Source organism: Nothoprocta perdicaria, unplaced genomic scaffold, assembly GCF_003342845.1.
Source record: "Nothoprocta perdicaria isolate Ctin4 unplaced genomic scaffold, notPer1 scaffold_88, whole genome shotgun sequence".
Lineage (NCBI taxonomy): Eukaryota > Metazoa > Chordata > Aves > Tinamiformes > Tinamidae > Nothoprocta > Nothoprocta perdicaria.
This window is the reverse complement of record NW_020456176.1, coordinates 1357801-1377882: the sequence shown is the minus strand read 5'-3', so window position 1 is coordinate 1377882 and position 20082 is coordinate 1357801. Positions and strand designations below refer to the sequence as shown.

General features: G+C 44.6%; 1 protein-coding gene across 6 annotated transcripts in view; it reads right to left on the bottom strand.

Annotated features, from left to right (window-relative positions):
- The window catches only part of LDB2 (LIM domain binding 2), a 189904-nt gene that overhangs the window by 115699 nt on the left and 54123 nt on the right, over nt 1-20082 (bottom strand). For all 6 annotated transcript variants that reach the window (XM_026052396.1, XM_026052400.1, XM_026052398.1 and 3 more), the window contains exon 2: nt 4178-4280. In XM_026052396.1, the coding sequence (XP_025908181.1) occupies nt 4178-4280 (103 nt within the window). The remainder of the gene's footprint in view (nt 1-4177; nt 4281-20082) is intronic.

Below are 20082 nucleotides of genomic sequence, written 5' to 3'. Positions count from 1 at the left end.
AGAGACCGGAGCCCTGTCCAAGCTCTGACACCCTCCGCAGCAGCAGCCGCACGGCCGCGGCCTTGCCGGGCTCTGAAGGAGTTAACTCAGCATCTCCCATCGGCCGCAGTGCCGCAGGAAGGCTGCCGCTGGATCAGGAGCATCCCGGCTGCCTCCCGCTCCCGAGCTGTCACTCAGCTGTCAGTGCCGGCACGTCAGCGGCGCCGCCGAGCAGCCTCTGCCGCGAGCTGCCACTCAAACCCGTGTCGCTCATCTCTTCTGGAAATATTTTGTCTCCGCGAAACAAAGAACCTGGGCAACAATGGATCAGAGTCTAGTATTTACTCTTTCACAGGGGTACTAGGCTCTTAACAGCAACGAGGATGTTTTATCCACAACCACGAGAAAAATCCCTTCCATCAGGCACTTTTTTTTTTTTTTTTTGCTTAAAGCCTATTTAGATCTTGACCCAATAAAATCAGAGCGTAATAAATTAATGCAAATTTCATTTTACTTTTACTGCAAAATGCATTTCACAGGTTTGCTCCTTGAGTTTCTCTGTTGAATGCAATTCAGAGCAGGTTAAAACAGTAAATATCTCCTTGGTGTTGGGAGCCTTTCCCTGTTTCTGCCATTGGAATACATACTCTTTTTCTCTGTGTTACCATAGCCAGAAAACTAGAGAAAACACCTATGATTTACAGCCTTGTCACATTAAAGTATATAGATAGATAGATTAGCATTTCCCATTAAAACTCCATTTCAACATGAAGTTTAATAACACACCAGTAGCATTCATAGATAATAGCAGACCACAGGAATAGCTAAGGAGCATAGCCAAGCAGGAGAAAAGCATATGCTGCTGTTGTCTGAAAGAAGGTGGAATCTTCATTCTGGAATACTGTACACGGGCGGAGGAACGAGCTTGGGGTCTCACATCTACAGAAATAAATACTGAGAAAAAAAGAAAAAGCAGCAGAGAGGGGGCACAGCAATGATTTCAGGTCTGGCACAGAGTGTCTTCGTTCAAAGTTGGACCGAGCTTTCAAGTGCACATCTATACGAAGCAGAAAAGTGTTCTGCAAAGATAATGGGGCTGAGTTGAACAAATCTGGCAATCAAATTAATTAGTACTGGCAGATCACCAAATTAACAGACCTCTGTTCTTACCAGAGCCCAAGTAAGTATCTTTACATGCTGTGCCATATAGATATAGAGGCACTTTTAAGGCTACCTCAAGTATTAGTGCCGCCTTCTGCAAAGTAAACTGAACATAACCCAGTGACTTAAATTTTGTGCTCTGACCCATACCTATTTTTCCCTACAAATTAATAAATCTGAGGACTGATAGTCTAGGAGAAAGCCTGCATACCGAAAAGGGAACCTAGCAAAGGGAAGAAAATTACTTCCCTCAGTATATAAAGAAATGCAGTAAAAAGTGAAAATGTAAAATTAAGCCTAAAAATATTTATGGTGTTCTCATAAAACTTTGGTTTGGGGTCATGACATCAGATGAGCAGCTTAGTTTCCTGGGACAAACAAGCGAGTTTACAACCCTTGCAGTTCCTTCGATGCAGTGTATATTAAAAGTTTAAAAAAAATGGGAGATTAGGAAAAGTATATATCTTTTAATCTTGTAATATTTTCACAAACAATGATTTACAGCCTTAATTCACATGCTCTTAACATATTATTCTGACTACGGGACTCAGGTGTTTAGGTACCAGGGCAGAGCATGGAGACAGCTGTTTGGGAACAAGGCCAGGAGAGGCCACAACAACAAACCCTTGGAATGTTTGGAAAGGCAGATGGAAAAGGGAGCAGGTAAAAGAAGCCTCCAAGGATTTGGGGATGACAGTCATGGTTAGAGAAGAGAAGATGAGAGCATGCAAGTCTGCAGCAGGTCCCATTTTCCCCCAGAAAATGAGGTGCCAGCCACCACCGCGGCCCGAGACGGAAGCAAGGATCTCTCAGATGCAGGCAAGACGAAGGGAGGCAATTTTGAGCTGAATCCTGGAGCAAAGGCAAGAGGTCACATCCTTCATCAACATCAGCTCTAGAAATGACTTAGCAAAGGAGGCCTATTTCTCTTTTCTAGGATCTAATCTTGGCTCCTTGCATTACCGTCTGTGCCTCCAAGAGCAAGAACAAACACTTTCTCTTTCTTTTCCCCCGCCTCAGAGCCAATTCCGCTGTTTTAAATCTCCACTAACTACTACAGACTTTGTATGTTGGGGTGGGGAGGCAGATGATGCTCCGAGCACTGAACAGCAGGTGCAGACCCACTGCTTTTACTTGATCCTTGTCTGACTCCTGATGCGGCCGCTTGTGTCTCCTGCCTTACACAACCCGCGCCCCCTCACACCGGCCAACACCTCACTGCTTCCCGGGAATAGCGCTGGGCCCTGAGGGTCCATGGGCTCGGTGAAGCGGCGGGATGCTCGGGGAGGTGGTGGGATGCTCCAGAGCCGGGAGTGTAAGCGGTGACTGGGGCCACCCCGGCAGGGCTGCTCCCAGCGCCTGCTCCTACGTCAGCCGAGGCAGATCCAGCCCTACTCTTTACAGCGCCAATAAATAGGAAGACTGCTGGTGTCAGTAGGAATCAATAACAGAGCAGCTCAGAATTAGGTAAATATTTACCAGTGAAGGAAGTGGAGTGTGAATGAATAGCATGAGCTCTCTAGGCTGGGCTTAATCACAGATGCTTAGGAACAGCAACACCGAGAGCTGCTACAGGTTGTGCAGAGGTCAGAAATTAAAACCACAAAGAAGCTAAAAAAAAAAAAAAATCACATGCATTGTTGGTTTTAAAAGAATGTGCTCACAGTAATTTGATCTCTCAATCACGTTTATCAAGAGCACTGCTAAGAAGCACTCTGTGCCGAACCACTGCAGCTACAGATAGCACAGCCATTATCAAGCATTTGTGACAAGGGGAATATTTTACCCTTTGACAAATTCTTTCATATGCAGCACTGCTTTCCAGCAACACAACTCGCTCTGATCTGACTGGACATTAATTGCTTTTTTGCTGATGTATCTGTGCCTTCTGGACTGATAACACAACTAGCAAATCTGATATCTGACAAGTTGACTCAACCTAATCAGGACAGATCAGCTGTTACCAATGTTGCTATAGGCTGTAATTTGAGGACCTTTACAGAGTTATCACTTGCTTTGAAAGGCAAGAAACTGTAATTCTGTCAACACTAATCCCAGAACGTGCGTTCAAAGTGGCTGTTATTTTTTCTCCTGGAGAAGGTAACACTTGTCAAATAAATACCTGAGATAATTGATAAGAGGAATTAGAAGTATGTGAGTGATACACTGACAATCAGTCACTCTCAAGAAAAATAAGAACCTTGCAAGATTCAGAACATTAAGCACAGAGCACAAGCTGTCACTGTGAAACAGGGGTCACTCTGAATGGAGTGAAACAATTTGCAATGCTGTTTTTCAGCGCTTGCTTATCTCCGTGTTGCTTAGTGCTAAAGCTGAGTGAATTATTCCCTTCAAACAAGTTGTTCGATGAATTTCACCCCGTTTTTTGCTGCTTGGAGTAGGTGGGCAACAGATATCAGTGCCATGCGATTTATCCACTGCTTCATTTTGCTTAAAATGGCATATAGCACTTGACTGAGAGTATTTTAGGCTTGGACTGCATGGCTGTGATTATTCACACAATACCAGGGCACCTTTACTGTGTGCAAACAGCATAACTCCATGCAGCTGATGGATTAATGATCATTTACATCAACAAGGGTATTTATTTATTTATTGAATTTCTGTTTGAATTTAGAAGCCCTTCAGGTGAGAATACTGAAATGTGCTGCCAAGTGCCTTTTCTGTGAACATTTTTGCCCATAAGACTTAATACTTGAATATTTGTAGAAAGCAAATGAACAAAGAGTGCAGGCAAAGCCAAAACAAATTAATTTAAAAAGCCCAGAAATTATGTTGCATTATTTGCCCTGCTCCACCAAGAAACGACTTATTTTCCTATAATACAATTCAGAGGAAATCCATAACTTATCTGTCCTAACAAATCCAAGCCCATGCAATTTGTCAATGAAACCTGATGGTTGTTGAACACAACCAAGTGACTTTGTCATTGCCACGTTCTCAGCTGTCTCTTATTTTCACAGATAAATATATAGAAACACAGTCTTAAAATTATAACAATAAATGTGTCTCTTACTGTATCGCTTTGGTCCATCTTCCAAACAAAATGAAAGGGTTAAAGTTGCATCGTCTTCAAAAAACTCCGTAGCAAAGGCATCCCACCAGAGGTTGTCACTATCCTAGGAAGCAACAGATCATTCACTTAACAGGAGGCAAAATGAAAATATGTTCTTACTTTTTTAAAGAAATTCCAAAGGAGCAGGCATAGTTTGTCTATCTTTCCCTGTGATTTGGGGTTATTGATGTCTATATGATAGTTTCAACTAATTCGCTTAGATAAGAGTTTCCTTCTAGTTTAAGAAAAGAGGTAAAATGCTTCAATAAAGTTTCATTTTGTCCAGCACACTAAATATGAAAAAAAAACCCTAAAACCCAGAAATAACTTCATCAATATGTTTTGTTGCACCTTAAATGTTCTTGTAAATTAGTTGCATAAGGAGCAGTTATGACTTTTCCTCCTTTTTCCTGGGCTGCATATCTCAAACACTTGGTCCTAATCATGAAAAAATTCAACATTTAATTCTGCAATACGGTATAACCTGATTATCAGCTTTGGTTGACAAGAAAGTAGTTTGGGAACTAAATATAATAGCCATTCCACTTCAATGTATTTACTACAAGTACGGTGCTATCACAGGTTAATTAAATGCCAGCTAGTTACTTAAACGTAACTGTTGAGAGAAATCTTTACTCCCCATACAACACCTGAGGGGAAAACAGTATTTAGAGATGACCTGTGTATTTTTGCATTGCAATAATACACATACTCAGAAGCAATTATTACTGAATATAATATACACACCAGCCTACCACTATGGGTGGGCGGTTGCCTTTGGAAACTGGACCAGGAATTTTCAGAGCTTGGAGATCACCACTAAGGCTGCAAACCTGCTCAGCCCCTGTCTGGGCAGCCTGGTTTGCAGGGCTTTGCTGCCATGTCAGCTACCAACAGAATCCACCTCTTGTTGTCACTAACGATGGACATGTTATTAACTGCACCTGTTGGAGAAGCCCGAGAGGCTTCTTGGTGCGTTGGGATCTGCTGGTGCTGCCCTTCCTTGCCAAAACCAGCCCCATGCGGCAGCAGCGTTCCCAGGCCGCGGCAAGACACGGGGGCCGGGCACCGCCGCGCTCGCTCCCTAACTCAATCACACCCGTGCAGAGGCATCAAAAATGCCGCTGCTTGGCATAAAACATTGCCACAGAGAGAGGTTTCTCTCTCCCGTTTGCAGTGCAAACCTCACGGGCTCTGCGCGTGCGGACGCCGTCGCTCTCGGTGGCAGAGGGGCCCTGAGGGAGAGGCCCGAAGCGGCTCCCGCAGCGCCCCGAGCGCCGCCGCTCTCTGCGGCCCCTCAGCCGGTCGGTGTCCGCAGCCCACGCCACAGGTCACTGCCCCACGGGCGACTGCGAGCCGCCTCTCTTCGTCATTTACCAAAAGAGAGGCCGAGGCATTTTCCAAGCAGGGTCGGGGCGGGGAGGGAGGCACTGAGCAGTGCTGCCCGCCACGCCTGCAGCTCTGCCCCGGGAGAGCGGCCGCTGGCTCCACATTTCTGCTCTTCGGGAGCTGCTAATGCCCAACCCCCTAACTGGAGAGGGGAGAGGGAAGCTCAGTATTAAGTGTGGTGCAAATGCTCCCAGGAAACAGCGCAGAAGCCAGCGCGAGGCCTCCCCTCAACCACCCTGCCTGCACTCGCTCCTACTTCCGAGAAGTCTAACAGATCGTGGAGCTGGCATTACTGCAGATTTACCCCTGGATAAATAAAATATCCTAGCTCTTCCACACTTGAACATTGTCCAAGGTCTTTATCTTGTGATTCTGCATTCTTTATAGCAGGAAGAACAACCCTCCTGCACATACCTACATATGCATATACACACACGGGGAATCCATGACTCCTGTCACGCCCGGACACACTGTGCTCCACTTAACTGTGCTCCAACCCTGCTTCCCTCACAGCCGCATGGAGAGCATCCCAAAAGCCACATTCCTGGCCAAACAAAGATATGGATCGATGTCCTGTGAAGAGAAGGAGTAAAATCACCCCCTTCTTCCTGCAAAAGGGGGCTGGTGAAGGCAAGGCTGCCCCCAGGCATCTTTAACTTCTGCTCTGACAGGTTACGGGGGATTTTGCCAGAGTAATTATTTTTCTATTCAACAATAATGAGAAATTACCATGGCAACCTTCCTTTCACATAGTGCACTCGCACACTCAAACATTGAAATAATGGACTAAACATAGCAAAAAAATTAATACTCTGAAAAATATTTTTTGTTAAAATAAACCTAAAGACTAGGCCAAAGGAGAGAAAGAGCCAGTCTTAGGGTTGGGTCACAAGTGAAGGTGACATGCAGACGCAGCCAGTTACCAAAGCAGCAAAACGTCTCTCACCACAACTCTCCCCGTTCCTCTGATCACCTCCATCCCATTATCATTTATAATTTGTAGCATGGTTTACCTCTGAATAGGGGCTCCAAGTAAATGGAAGCCTTGGGGTTCAGTATTATTTTTTTGGATTCTGTTTCCTTTGGTAGATGTAATCAGATTTTACGCACAATGACGTTTTCTGCCCCTCCATCTCCTAGTCCCACATAGTCACTGTGGGATCTAAGAGTCAAGCTGGGATCTTCTTTACACCTTGCACACACACGTCATTAAGAGCCTGCAAGCTAAATGAGACTTTTTGTCTTGCCTATGCTGGTGATTGCTGCACCAAAATAGATGCTGCAGCTGGGCTGTAAGGCTAACTGAGCCTATACCATTTTCTCCAAATTCCTTTATTTTCTTTTAATGACTTGGAAGGTAGAATAGAGAGCTTAGGTATCAGCTCAGCTCATGACCCCATGTTTGGAGGAAGATGCAGGCAGAACTGGAATGCAGGCTAGAACTGGCATTCAACATGATTTTGACAGATTGCAGAAATGATCCGAAATGACGCTGAAATTCAATAAGTGTTGTGACAAAAGCACAAATAGAAATGGGGAATAACTTGCAAAGCAGCACTGCAGGAACAGGCCAGATCATAAACCAAATATGTCAGCAATCTGTTGCTGTTGCAAATAAGGGAAACTTTGCAAATACGGGAAATGAGACAGAAATCCCTGCTGCCCCCTGAGCTTCTCTCTGACAAGATCCACGCTGGGACATCCTGTCTACATCTGGGCTGTTGAGTCCAGTTCCAGGCCACCCACAGCCCAGGGTCAAGGACAAGCTGTAAGGATCCAGCTGAGGACAACGACCTGAGGTAAAAATGAAGAACCGGGTGCATTTCTCTCCTCCTATGGAGAAATCTCCATCTCCAGGAGAGGAGGAACTTCTTCGCTGTGAGGGTGGCAGAGCCCTGGCACAGGCTGCCCAGGGAGGCCACGGAGCCTCCTTCGTGGCGGGCGGCACGTGCGGAGCAGGTGAAGGCAGCACATCAGAGAGACCCTCATCAAACATCCCACGTGAGTCGGCAGCGCGCGGCGAGCGCGTCCGCTGCCAAACGGCGCCTTCTTCCACACAATCCCTTCTCAGGGGGAATTTCAAACATCAGCGTATGGGGCTTGGCTTTGCGCAAGGCAACATGAAAAGAGAGAAGGCCCTTGGGAGCTCCCATTTTTTTCTGGCACCTACAAGCTTTCCCCATTGACACTTACTATTTTCAGAGCTCTGTACGTCCCCGCTCCTCTTGGCAACCTGCGTCCGTGTCATTCTTTCAAGCTAACGCTGCCCAAGGAAACTGCTGGCTCCCCAAGGGAAGAATGTTATTCCAGCACTCCCCCCTTTCCCAGCAATTCCAGCTACACCGGAGCTTTTAAAATGCAATTCAAGATAAGATTTTGCCATTAAATACACCTGTAAAAACGGCGCAGCCATTACAAATTATGAAACTTGCAAGATAGAGTATCATAAAAATTCTGACACTGATGTTTATACTCAGAGCACACTGACAGGCCATTAAAAATAAAATGCCAGAAAACTAGAAACTAATAACCTCTACCATTAGCTTTAAATTGGACCTGGCTTGAACTTACCCAACAGATTTAAGGTTCTAGTATGAATTTCACTGAAGTAGGAAATTAACAGGAATCCATACATCTTAATTTTATACATTTTGACATTTGTGCGCACATCTGTAGGCCTGACCCTGCAACGCACCATCTTTTCCTGATCTGGCATAGGGTTTTTTTTTTGCTATGATTTATATCAATTCTGTCTTCCATAATGATATTCTGACAATCGTTGTTTTTCTTGGAAACGGTATGAATGAAGCAAAGGCACAGCATACATGGCATGTTCATGGAAAGGATGCAGTGAGAAACCTGTGTAGTCAAATGGCCTTTCATCATTGCTCAGGGTAAGGTACAAAAACAGACACAAGAAAAGGATGCGACCGATGCTCCTTCAGAACAACTTTCCTAGCAGAACATGGTACCAGCTCCCCTAAAAAAGTAAAAATAAAATAATCTGCTTGCCCAGGGCTACTCCTGTTGCTTCTGCTTTTGTCATTCTACCTTATTTTTATCTCAGACATGTTTTACCCGTAATCTTGCAATTAATGGCATCTTACGTGATGCCTGCAGCTGCTAGGAATGCCTGACTCCCCTATTGCATTTGTTATTTCACACATACTCACAGTTTTAATGGTGCTGCTTGCTTTCACTTCACTTGCTTGCGTGGCTAGATGCCATTTCTCAAACAATGTGTAGTAAAACTGGCAGAAAGATTTTAAGACTTGGCTTTGGTCATAAGTAGTTTTCTGTTCCATTATATACTCCCAGCTCCTTGCCAAAACTCTACTCGGTGCCCAAAGCGTATCAGTTTCTTCAGATTACTTATTAATTAATTACGTTATTGTTTACATTCCACTTTGGAACTTATCTTAGCTTGTGCAGTAAAGGAACAACATCGTGTTTCTAACTCATTGAAAAGACAGGAACCGTCGTGCAACAAAACACACCACAAATAGTGCCTCAAAGAGACAACGCGCACCCTCTCCTGTGCAAAGAGTGGGCAAGGACTCTGCTCCTGACGTAAAGCATGAGGAATCTTAAGAATGAGACTTTTAGAGGGGTTTTATCAGCAAAAAGCTCATAACGGAAAGCCACTCTTCCAAGTCCACTGGAAGATCTAATACATCAAGGATCAAGCTTTTATTGCCTGCAGTATCTGCGATACTGCCACGCCATGAGGTAACAAAATGCACTAAAAAGCAGTAACTGCTCATTGTGGGAAAGAGGAATTGTGAGAATCAGACATTAATTATCTGAGCCCAGACACAAGTGGGAGAGCAAGCAAACAAAAAGATTAGAGCAGCTTTGCACAATATGCAAAGTGATTTGTGCCGTTTTCCTGATGCGCCCTGAACCTGGGGACACGAGACTCAGCATTGCTGGAGCAGAACAGCTATACAGTAATTTTTCTGGCCTTGCAACCCAGTTTGGCATATAGACTGTTTTGGGATCGTGCCGCTTAGATTCTCAAATGGCAGATCCTCACTCGACAGTTAAATCAGGAGTTGAGATTAGCTGAAATTTGCTGACACTGAGAGGGAGCAGAGCTGCAACTCTTGTACGTTTAGAGCCATGGCTGCCCTATTTCTTTTTATTTGGTTATTACACTAGCCCTGAATGAGAGACTTTGTCAGACTGCTTGTGGCAACTGCTTCCTTGCAAATAGCAAGGGAAGTTCACACACAGCTACAGAAGTAGAGTTATTCCATTACATCCAAGCCACCCGATTTTGCCATCTGCACAGATGTCGTACGTATTTCAAGCTGGAGTCCTTACAATTATGGAGATTTTCTAGCTTAAGCTTGCAGGAAAGGATAAGATGGCAAGCTAGCCAGTTCAGTCTAATAATAGCATCCACAAAGAATGCCTCAGTTCAAACCTATTATTTGTCATTGTTCAAATTTTACTGCAGCTTCTGGACAAGAGAGAAATGAATCCTTAAATACTCACTCCCTGCATGAATCCCTATTCTCCTGCAGCAACCATACACAGATTGTGGTGTTTCATGCCCTCCTGGGAAGCAGTACAAGGCAGAAAGGGTTAACTTATGAAACTGGTCACTTCACCTGCATCTTTAATTTTAAATCATTATTTCTACTCCTGACTGGGAACTTGTACCTGTAACACAAGAATGGTACATGAAAGAAAGGAGAAAAACCACCAGCAATGAAGCTGCTCTCCAGAAGGAACCTTCTACTGCTGGTCCCCTCTTGTCAGCAAGGACCGTGCTTGGTGTTTCACAGCAGTATAATCGGTGGCAATCAGAGGATGCTCTTTGGTCCTTCTCTTGAAGTGTTTGGAGTAAGATTGCTTTTGGTCTCTAGGGGTAAGACCTATATTCTGGCTGTGGGAACCAAAAGACTGGGCATTGACAGCTGAATTCTGACCGTGGTGCAGTTGTTAACACAGCCACATCCATGCCTAGCGCAGCGGCTGCCTGGCCTTGGTACATACAGTGCATGATAAATCCTTATTCCAAGTTGCTTGAAATTTCAGGCCTCTTTTCAGGCAACGTGCAGACGTCTCTAGCTCCCTGATAAGAGTGAGGAGTTTCCTTTGTAGTATTCTCCATCCATGATCATTGCAGGCAAATCACAGACTTGAGTTTCGTGTTTATCAAAAATCAACTGTGGTTACTCTTTTTTTCTGCAACAGAATACTCAAAAACCCATCCTTTGAGAACAGTTTATAGAGATGAAATATTAAGCGTGTCTATTATCTATTGTACTACCGTCAGTCATATGAACGTTCTTATTTTATTCTGACATTTTGACCTCGTTTCTTTTTTACCTTGTTTACTTCCATCTATATGAGTAAATGGAAGCTACTATGCCATCTATCCCAATGAAAAGGGAATAACTAGTATTGCATTCAGTGAACACAGAACATCAAATATCATATGTCATAAGGGCATGGAGAAAAGTAACATTTCCAGGAACATCAGTAAAAGAGTCTTCCTAGGTGCATCTACTCAACAGAGCAAATCCAGAGGCGCTCAAATTTAGTTAACACAAATGCTTCTGCCAGTTTTTCTTTGCATTTTTCTGAATTTCTTAACTGTAGCAAAAGTATTTTTCAAGTTAATACATACATGTATTATGTACTTATTAGGGTAGCTACTCACAGACATTTGTGCTGGTTGGCAATGCCATTCTACAGCACATGCTGCATGTACCTTTGAGAATCTAAGCTCTGCTCAAGAGGATGAGAAGAAAAAAACATGGCCGAGTTCTTAATTAAGTTCTTAAATTCATAATTAAATTCTTAAATTCATATTTTAGACTATATTTACTTGATCAGGTTTCCAAAACCACTGCATAATTAGTATTATCCATATATCTAGTTGACACATTAATCAGCTGAAGTGGCCAGATGCTCAGGTGTTTGAAAATAATATAGTTAATTTTGTTGCTTGTCATTTTGGCAACATGAAAGCACGTGCATGCAAACGTAGACATTCATGCTGTGATTTACAGAGCTAATGGAAAGACCATGCATCCATTTCCCCTTAAACTGAGGGAAAAGCTGGCGTTGGAATACTGGACGCAGCGCTCCGAATCCCAGCATGGAAATGGCACTTGCTGAACGCAGGTTGGAGGGGGATGGCAGCGCTGGGATTCATTTCACCCCAAGCCACTTGTCTAAATTCATAGGAGATAAAAAGCCTCCTGGAGATACCCGTCTCTTCACTGACTGTAGAGGGAGCCTCGGGAATAGCTCAGACCAACCATCTAACTTTGACAGGGATAAAGGAAGGTAAGATAAACCCCATCCAGGTACCCACACAGAATTTAAAATTCAAGAAGGAAACTAGCAGAGGTTTGGGGAGCTTATATGCTGAAGAGCAGGGCAAGCACAAGCAGAAGGCTGGTAAAACAACTGTATCTGTATGTTGAGATTTTCACAGCCTTAGCAGAAATAAAAAAAAAGCAAAAAACCTATAAATGATGTTCAAGTCTTTTTATTCCCCCGCCTCCTCATAACGCTCAATGCTCTCCAGGTTCCTGCTGTTTCATATAAAAAGCTCCGAGCGGCAGACAGAAGTCGGAGCAGTGGTTAAAGATTTCTCTGCCAGTATGAAATGTTTTGAATGAAGAAGATGGGATTATCTGCCCGGCTTCCTACCTTGCCTGCCCAGCTGGCCATACTTGCCAAGGCAGGCTGTCACACCTGCACTTTATTTATTTTTTCAATACTAAGATATTCCCAAAGGAAATACAACTAAGGGCTGTTCAAATGTGTCTTTCTCTAACCTGAAAGAGTAGGAAATCCTAAGGCAAGGCAACACACAGCAAATACTGTCATTTCCCACGTGTTCCGCTGCTACCTTCGTGTCACTCGGACGCTGCCTGCTGCGACTCGCACCGCACACCAAGGGACCTGGGACCTCTAGCAGGAACAGGAACCAGGAGCCGACGTGTCCCCAGCGCAGGAACGGGTTGTGCTCGAGAGCCCAGAACCTGCTCCGCATCCACCCTTGTCCCTGCACTGACGCGCTCAGCACGGAGCAGGGCGCTTCCGGAGCTGCCTTTTACATTCACAAATGAAAATCCCGATGAAAATGGAGATGTCTGAATCACCTGGGTTAAAAATACTGGAACTCTGCCTCTAGGAGGAAAGCTGTTTAGAACCCAAACTTTTCCTGCTTTTGTTGCTGTAACATTATATATAACAGGTCGAGAGAGACCGATAGAAAGTTGTGGTAGCTCGATAACACGAAGGACATCCTTGTCCTGAAAGGCATCAAAAGCGATGTATAGAGAGCAGAACACATTGGGAAACCCAGAGGTGGTGATTACAGAGTGCTTGTGTATGTTTGTTTTAATTATTAACTTTAAATTTTCACTTCAAAGAAATGGGAGGATTTATGCCTGCCAAGCAGCACTCCCTTTCAAAAACCGTGCGTGCGCTGAGCAAAGCAAGTGCAGCTTTCCTCTAAATGGCATATCTTACCTTGTCAGCCTCATTTAAAGCAAAAAGGCATCAGAAGTAATAATGAGCATGCCGTTTGGTGAACAATTCCTTCACAGAAGCTAGCTATTACATATTGTAACAAATTAAAAACTCGGAAAAGTCTTTGCGGGTCCCTGGAGAAATGCTATTTAATAAAGCAAACACCGATATTGAATGTGACAGAATTCCATTTGCTACAGAATCCCATCCAACTGTGTTTGGCTGCGGCTGAAGCAATTAGAGAAAGCTGTGATTTAATGATTATGCTAAAACCCTAGGCAAACAAAGCTCTCACCTACCAAGTGGCCACTTAGCTGTATCACTACCACCAAAATGTACAAAAATCCTTGTAGGATTTCATTTGTTGTCAGTCAACCAGTAGCAGCATGAGCAATTATTTACTCACAATGCCTAGTTACCAGCCACCCTACTGCTTAAACATGAAAAATGTATAAACTAAGTTTAAACAGGGTAAGCAAGGCCAAGCGTGGACTACTTAGTGTCAGGGAAATCACCCACTAAGGTCAACCTGCAGCTGAGACCTAATACGATCTAGTAGAAAGATCACAACAGGTCAGAGTTTAATCCTTTTTTTAAGAAGAAATCTTAATATTGTATATGATAATCCACTGGGGTTTCACCTCGGGGTCTATAAACATCTAATGAAATTTTAAACATCTTTTCATCGCAGCAGGAGTCTCCTGCGAACTACAACCTATCCCTTCAGACTCGTGGATCTGTTAGATCAGCAGCAAAGCTCCTTCACTAAAGAGTCCTCCTATTTGGATGGAGAGTACTTGGCCTTCCCTGCTTTTGAATGCTATTAAAATTCCTTTATGTAATTTCTTTATATCAAGTTGTAGGACATGAGGCGATGTGGAAAATCACAGTATGCAGGGACAGCCCGGCGAGCCTGTTTCTGGAAAGCTGGGGAATTCCTGTGGAAAGCCTGGGCTTTCTTGGTGTGTTTGGGCCAGGTTAGAGACTCCACTGTGAATCCCGACCGAGGTGGCTGATTTGCACCTTCCCCGTGAGCCTGACAGTCTCGTGGGTGTCACCTGGGACTGCCAATGCAGAATGACTTCAGTTGTCTTCCAGACCAAAGCATCTTATGGCAAAGGGAAAGCAAAGCCTTGGGAAAAGGCTTTTTAAAACTGTAAATACCATACAATTAAGTATTTCTAGCTAAAATACGGTATAACATTTTAGAACCCTAAAAAACAAAGTTAACTGTTTTACGCTTCTCAAGAATGAACCTTGAGCATCTAAAATTTCAGAGCTTTTCTGGGAAGATCTGTGTTCATGCTAAAAAGCCTGGGAAGACAGAATAGACTTGACAAAGCAAAGAAACTACCCGGTCCCTTTCCTGGGAATGTGCAACTGAGGGAGGCGCCGCCATCCAGAAGCGAGGCAGAAAGTCATCAAGGACGGTGGGTTCATGTCTTCTTTGACTGTAAGAGGTTTAAGTCTAGTCTGCAGCATCCAAAGCAGCCTGGTTTCCACCAGTGCAGTAGCAACCTCTCTAAGATGTTACATTTCCTCGCACCAAGTTTCATCAGATCCTCCTAACTGATTGTAGCTGGATATCTCTCTAAGACCTCACATAAAGACTATGCCAAACCCCGCAGATCCTTTTCTTTCAAATATCTTAGGATTCTCCTCCTCCAAACTAGCTCCTCCACAGTCAGCTTAATTTTCAAATCGGATTCCTGTATGACAAGCTGCGGAATCCACTCTCTGCTTCCAAGCAAGCAACACGTTCTTGTCCCTCTTCCTGTTTTCTCAGTTCCACAGCCTCATTGTCAAGTCTCCTCCAGAAGCACCCATGTGTGTCCGCTTTTTTAACTGATAATCTCAGCTCATCTAGCAGCGTCTGCTGGACCAGGTCATCCCTCTCTTAACATCATCCCTTAAATCACCTCTGGTCTACGGCACTCTAGAATGAGCACGAACTCCTCATGACCTCCACAACATGTGAGGTCTAAAGAGGCCAAGGCCCGTGAGGATCTGCCGGGTCAGCCCTGAGCCCTCCGTGCATCTCGCGACGCGTCAGCCAGGACAAGGGACTGTTCTGGGGATCAAATACGCTCTGGATTAAGCAGGCAGCGCCTTGTGCAGCTCGTGTAGATGCTGGAGCTCAGGAAGGCTCAAGGCCTCCATGGAGGGGGTCGGGGCTGGGCCGCTCCCCAGCACGGCGGCCGCCTGCGCCCTCACAGCCCCATCGGGCTCCCCAAAGAGGGAGAGAATCAAAGCAGTGCCCCCATGTCCCCCCAAAACTAGACCCGTGCCTTCACCTGAAGGACCACAAGCTGGATGAAGTTGTCAGCACTTTCTCCCACCCCTCTGCCAATAATCCACAGACCCCAGTGAGCAACAACCGAGGGGGCAATTCCAAACTGCCCAGGGGGAAGGGCCTGGAAGCTGCAGGTGAACTGACTATTTCCAGCTGTATCCCACCGTGTGCTTCACACATACAATTTAATGGCTTGTCAGCCGGTTTATACCGAGTGATCCCAGTGGTCGGGACGGGACATGAAAACATAAGTGTCCCCTAAGTTACATAGGACGAGTCTCACAATCCGGAATGTCATATGGAAATGCCTCACCTACCCGACCACCAGAAGCAGCGCTCTGCAAACATAAAAGGGAACACGATGTTCCACAATGTTCCTATGATAATAAGCACGGTAGTCAGGCATACTAAATGTCTCCCAAGAAATGTAAGGTGAAAAGGTGGTACTGCATGAAGTAACCATCTCTCTAAGATTGATGTATCCAACTTGAAAGATTATACTCCCTTTTTATTCCTGGGAAATGTCCACTTGCCAGGTTACTCGTATTTAATCCAGATTTTCTGTACTTCTGAGAAAGTCAGAATTTAGGGCCTCAATTCAGTCGGATTTTGTGAGGGGAAAAAAAAAATCAAAGTAACACACTTTGATGAAAGTAAAATAAAGAAATAAAGGAAAACAGGCACATAATGCTTTAATGCCCTGACATCTAAGGCAATTTCATGATCTTTCAAAGCCTCCCTCAACTCTTCTACAATCACTAGTGGTTTTGCATTTTCAATGGTTTATGTTCATTCTCGTGGTGATCGATAACTGAGACCTGGAAGCTCAGTTGGAGGCGGGGTGCTACAGAGAGTGCAAATTTTTCATTGGTAGCAGAAGAAACCATGATCCTCTTGGATATTTTCTTTGCTCAGGCCAGCCTCCTTGATTTGAGTGTTGGTATCAAAGGAAAGTGACCTGAACATATTAAAGAAGATGCAAGTCCCACTATTCCCTGTTGCCCGGCTTAAACACCGGGCTTTCATTAACATCCACATGGATCTGCTGCGGAAGCACCTGATCGGAATTCCAGGCCGGCTGTCACAGGCATCCCAGAGAAATGGCAGCGCATTTCAAAGAGAACTACAAGCATCATGTCTTGTACTTTATTCCCATTGCCCTCACCTGCAGAAGCTTTCTCTCTGCTTCAGTGACAGAATAAATACTCAGAAATTTATTTTCTTTTGCCAGTTGTCAAAGGTGCGAGCATCCTGAATCAATATACGACTAAAATCCGCTTATCTTATCTAATTCGTGACATACTGCCCGCTCAAAGGAGAAGGGAGATGGCAGCGCTCCTTCCTTCATGCTCTGTGAGAAAGCCAACAGAGAAGTAACACAAACTGACAGGCTTTTATGATTGACCTCCTGATACCTACTGGTGCATAAACATGCACTTGTTCCAACTTATCACCGGGGCCTGGGCTATCCCCTCTTGACTGCGAGCCTGCCAAGTAGTAAATCGGCACGATATAAATAGAGCTCCGAAAGGATGGGCTCTCCTCAGCCGATTCCGCCACCGAGGTGACGTGTCACTCTGCTCCAGAAGGTGCCCCAACGGGAGGGCAGTGACTCCAGAGCACACGTCCCAACTCCTCAGGAGCACGCATCCCAACTCCAGAGCGCATGTCCCGACTCCAGAGCGTGCATCCCAACCTCGCAGCCCTCCCGTGTCTCGCTGGCTGCCAAGATCCGAAGCCCGGAACCAGCGGCGGCCGCAGGGGCTGCTCTCAGGACCGGGCTCCGCAGCTCCCTGCCCAGCCAGCCCTTCTGCTCCACTCTGGGGCCAGACCCCTGAAACAGGGCTGTGTGTTTTATCTCACCCAGCCCTGCTTGATTAGCTTTAAATCACTGTGATAAATGTCACCTGAGCCATGCCCTAAAAAAACTACAGCGTTCTTTTGTATACAGTTCCTGCTTGTGCTGTTTAGAAATAAAGGTGGCTTTTGAACAATAAATATTCCGAGAACAATTCTATCAAGGCAAGGCCCATAAAACTGAGCCAGAGAAAGCACATCCCACTTTTCAAGAACTCAATTTAATGCTTTGTCCTACCACCACACGAGTGAAAAATCTATGGCAGTTCCTTGTACTGCAACAGTCAACAGAAGTAGTCGCTGCATTTTGTAAAAATCTGTCTGTAAGGAGCTCCTCAAGTTACAAATCTGATCTCAGTTTCGTTCTTTTATTTCAATTTCTGCAACTTCAGTTCGTACAAATGTCTGTGAACGATGAATTTAGGGGCATGTTGCCAAGATGAATGTAATCATCTGAAGAGAAATCATTTTGTGATTAAACTAAACTTATTTCCAGTGGAGACAGAGGTAGTTTATGAAAAACGAGTTGCAGAATTAGGGAATAGAGAAAACCAGCATGAAAATCTACTATTGCTACTGGCTAGTCTGCCACACAAAGGGATTTCTGTTGGCATTTCTGTTTGCTTTGAGAAAAAAACTAGGAAATTTTGAAAAAATGACCACTCATAAAGCAAGAGCAGCCAATCTGAATGGAGTGAGGAAATAACAGTTCATGAACCCTAAGCAGTGAGATACAATACTTATCTGAACAACTTTCAAAAGCAGTCACGAAATCTATGATCTGCTTTTGAACAATTCATGAATGAAAAGTTTGTAGATACATTGTCCAGAAAGTATAGCAAGGCAGATGTAAGGAATGAATTCATCACCTAAAGCTGCCCCGGGTCACTTGCAGTCCATCGTATCCATGTTTTTAATTAAAAAGCCTCCGCAAAGCAGTTTCTGCCCCTGTGAAAACACTGCTGTGTCTGCCCTGAGCACTGCACAGGGAGAAAGGGCTGCAGTTCGGCTCCTGCCCTGCACACCTCGCTGGCACCCGAGCCCCTCGAGGGCTGGCTCCGGAAAGCACGGATAGCGAGGAGAAAAATGAGTGCAGCAACTGTAATGTGAAAGTGCCTCTGTAGCACCCAGGCCGTGCCCCAACGTTGTGCCCGAAGGAGACACCGTTTGCTCCTTTTCAGCCTTCCCTTGGAGGCTCTGGCCCTGTTTCTGGAAGGGAACAGAACCAGCGCCGCTCGCGCTGCCCGGGACAGGATGACGGGATGTGCAGCAACATGGGGCAGATGGATCATTTGCTTTCAAGGGACATTCCAAGCATGGACTAAAACACCAGCATTGCCCTTCCTAGGCATGTTTTAAAAGGGAAAACCGCACTAAATTCTTACTCCTTTCTGAGAACCAAGCTCTAATGGTAGGATGACTCTGTCTTCTTAGCTCTTTTCCCACTTAACTTTCCCACTGGTTTTAGCTAACTGCAACAAATGTCAGCTGAGCCATAACACACACAGGTTCTAATAATCAAACCAAGCAACCCAAGAGCTTTTAGGTACAAAGGAGTAATTCTTCACCAGTATTCCACAAGCAGCCCCTATGGGACATGAGGAAGTTGGAATTGGGCCCTCAGGGCGAATCGGGGGCTCTGTGGCCCAGAAGGGCTCGAGGGGTCCGTGCAGGAGGGGGTCCTTCTCCTTTCCCCTCGTGGAGGGCCCATGAGCAACCAGCTCTGGCCCTTGGGAAGCTCCCTGGTTCCTGCCCTGCGGAGCCAGGGCTGCATGTCTCAGCCTGAGACCAGCTGCCTCTAGCAGAATACCCAAAATAAGCCCCGCGTTTCTGAACGGCTTGGTTTGTTTTTGCAGAGAGCCGAATCTTGGTATATGAGCTGTCACATCAGATTCCATTTTATTCTTTCATTTTTACAAAGTATTATATAAACAGGAACAGCTGGTGTTGATTTATAAACAGCAGAGTTGTCTTGAGAGTTTAGATATTATTTTGCCAACATTTAAGCCTAATCATTTGCAAGCAATTGTTCTGTACCATAGTGGACAGTGGTTCCTCTGCTGTCTGGAGAAGAAATTTTCTAATAATAACTCAATTTCATCTAGAAGAAGGATCTTATGAACACAGATCTGCCTGTCCCCGTGTGTCGTCTTTCACCTACAATTTCTCTTAAAGAATCACACGCCATTTGTTACTCACATCTCTAGTAAATGATGGTACTCTGTGTTAAACAGCCAAGCAAAGGTCCTGGCCGCTATGTGAACCTCTGGGTTACTGGCACATTGTATGACCTTAAAATTAGATGATGTGAAAATGCTCAGCTAAGTGTTTAACTATCTAAACTAGGGGAATATATATTTTTCCTCAGGTTTATTCACAAAGCAGTCACCAAATTCTGGAACAAATACCCATTGGGCAAACGTTCCTTTCACTTTGTTATCCTGATTCACTCCCACTACGGGGCCATGCGGTGTATCAAACGAAACAAGAATCACAGGATAAAGATCAATGTGATCATTTATTTTTTAAAAAATACTATAAGCTAAAAGATTCCAGTTAAACTTCATAAGCAAATTGAATTCCTGCATCTCCAAGCTACTCCTTATAGTAAATGAACAGGCTTAAATGTTGGCAACATTTTTTCTGTGAAAGTTTCTATCTTGTTCTAAGTATTTATAAGGGAAAATCAAGGACTCGATCACTATTTAAGTCATTAAAAGAAAGCAAACAAGGAAAGGAAAGGAAAGGAAAGGAAAGGAAAGGAAAGGAAAGGAAAGGAAAGGAAAGGAAAGGAAAGGAAAGGAAAGGAAAGGAAAGGAAAGGA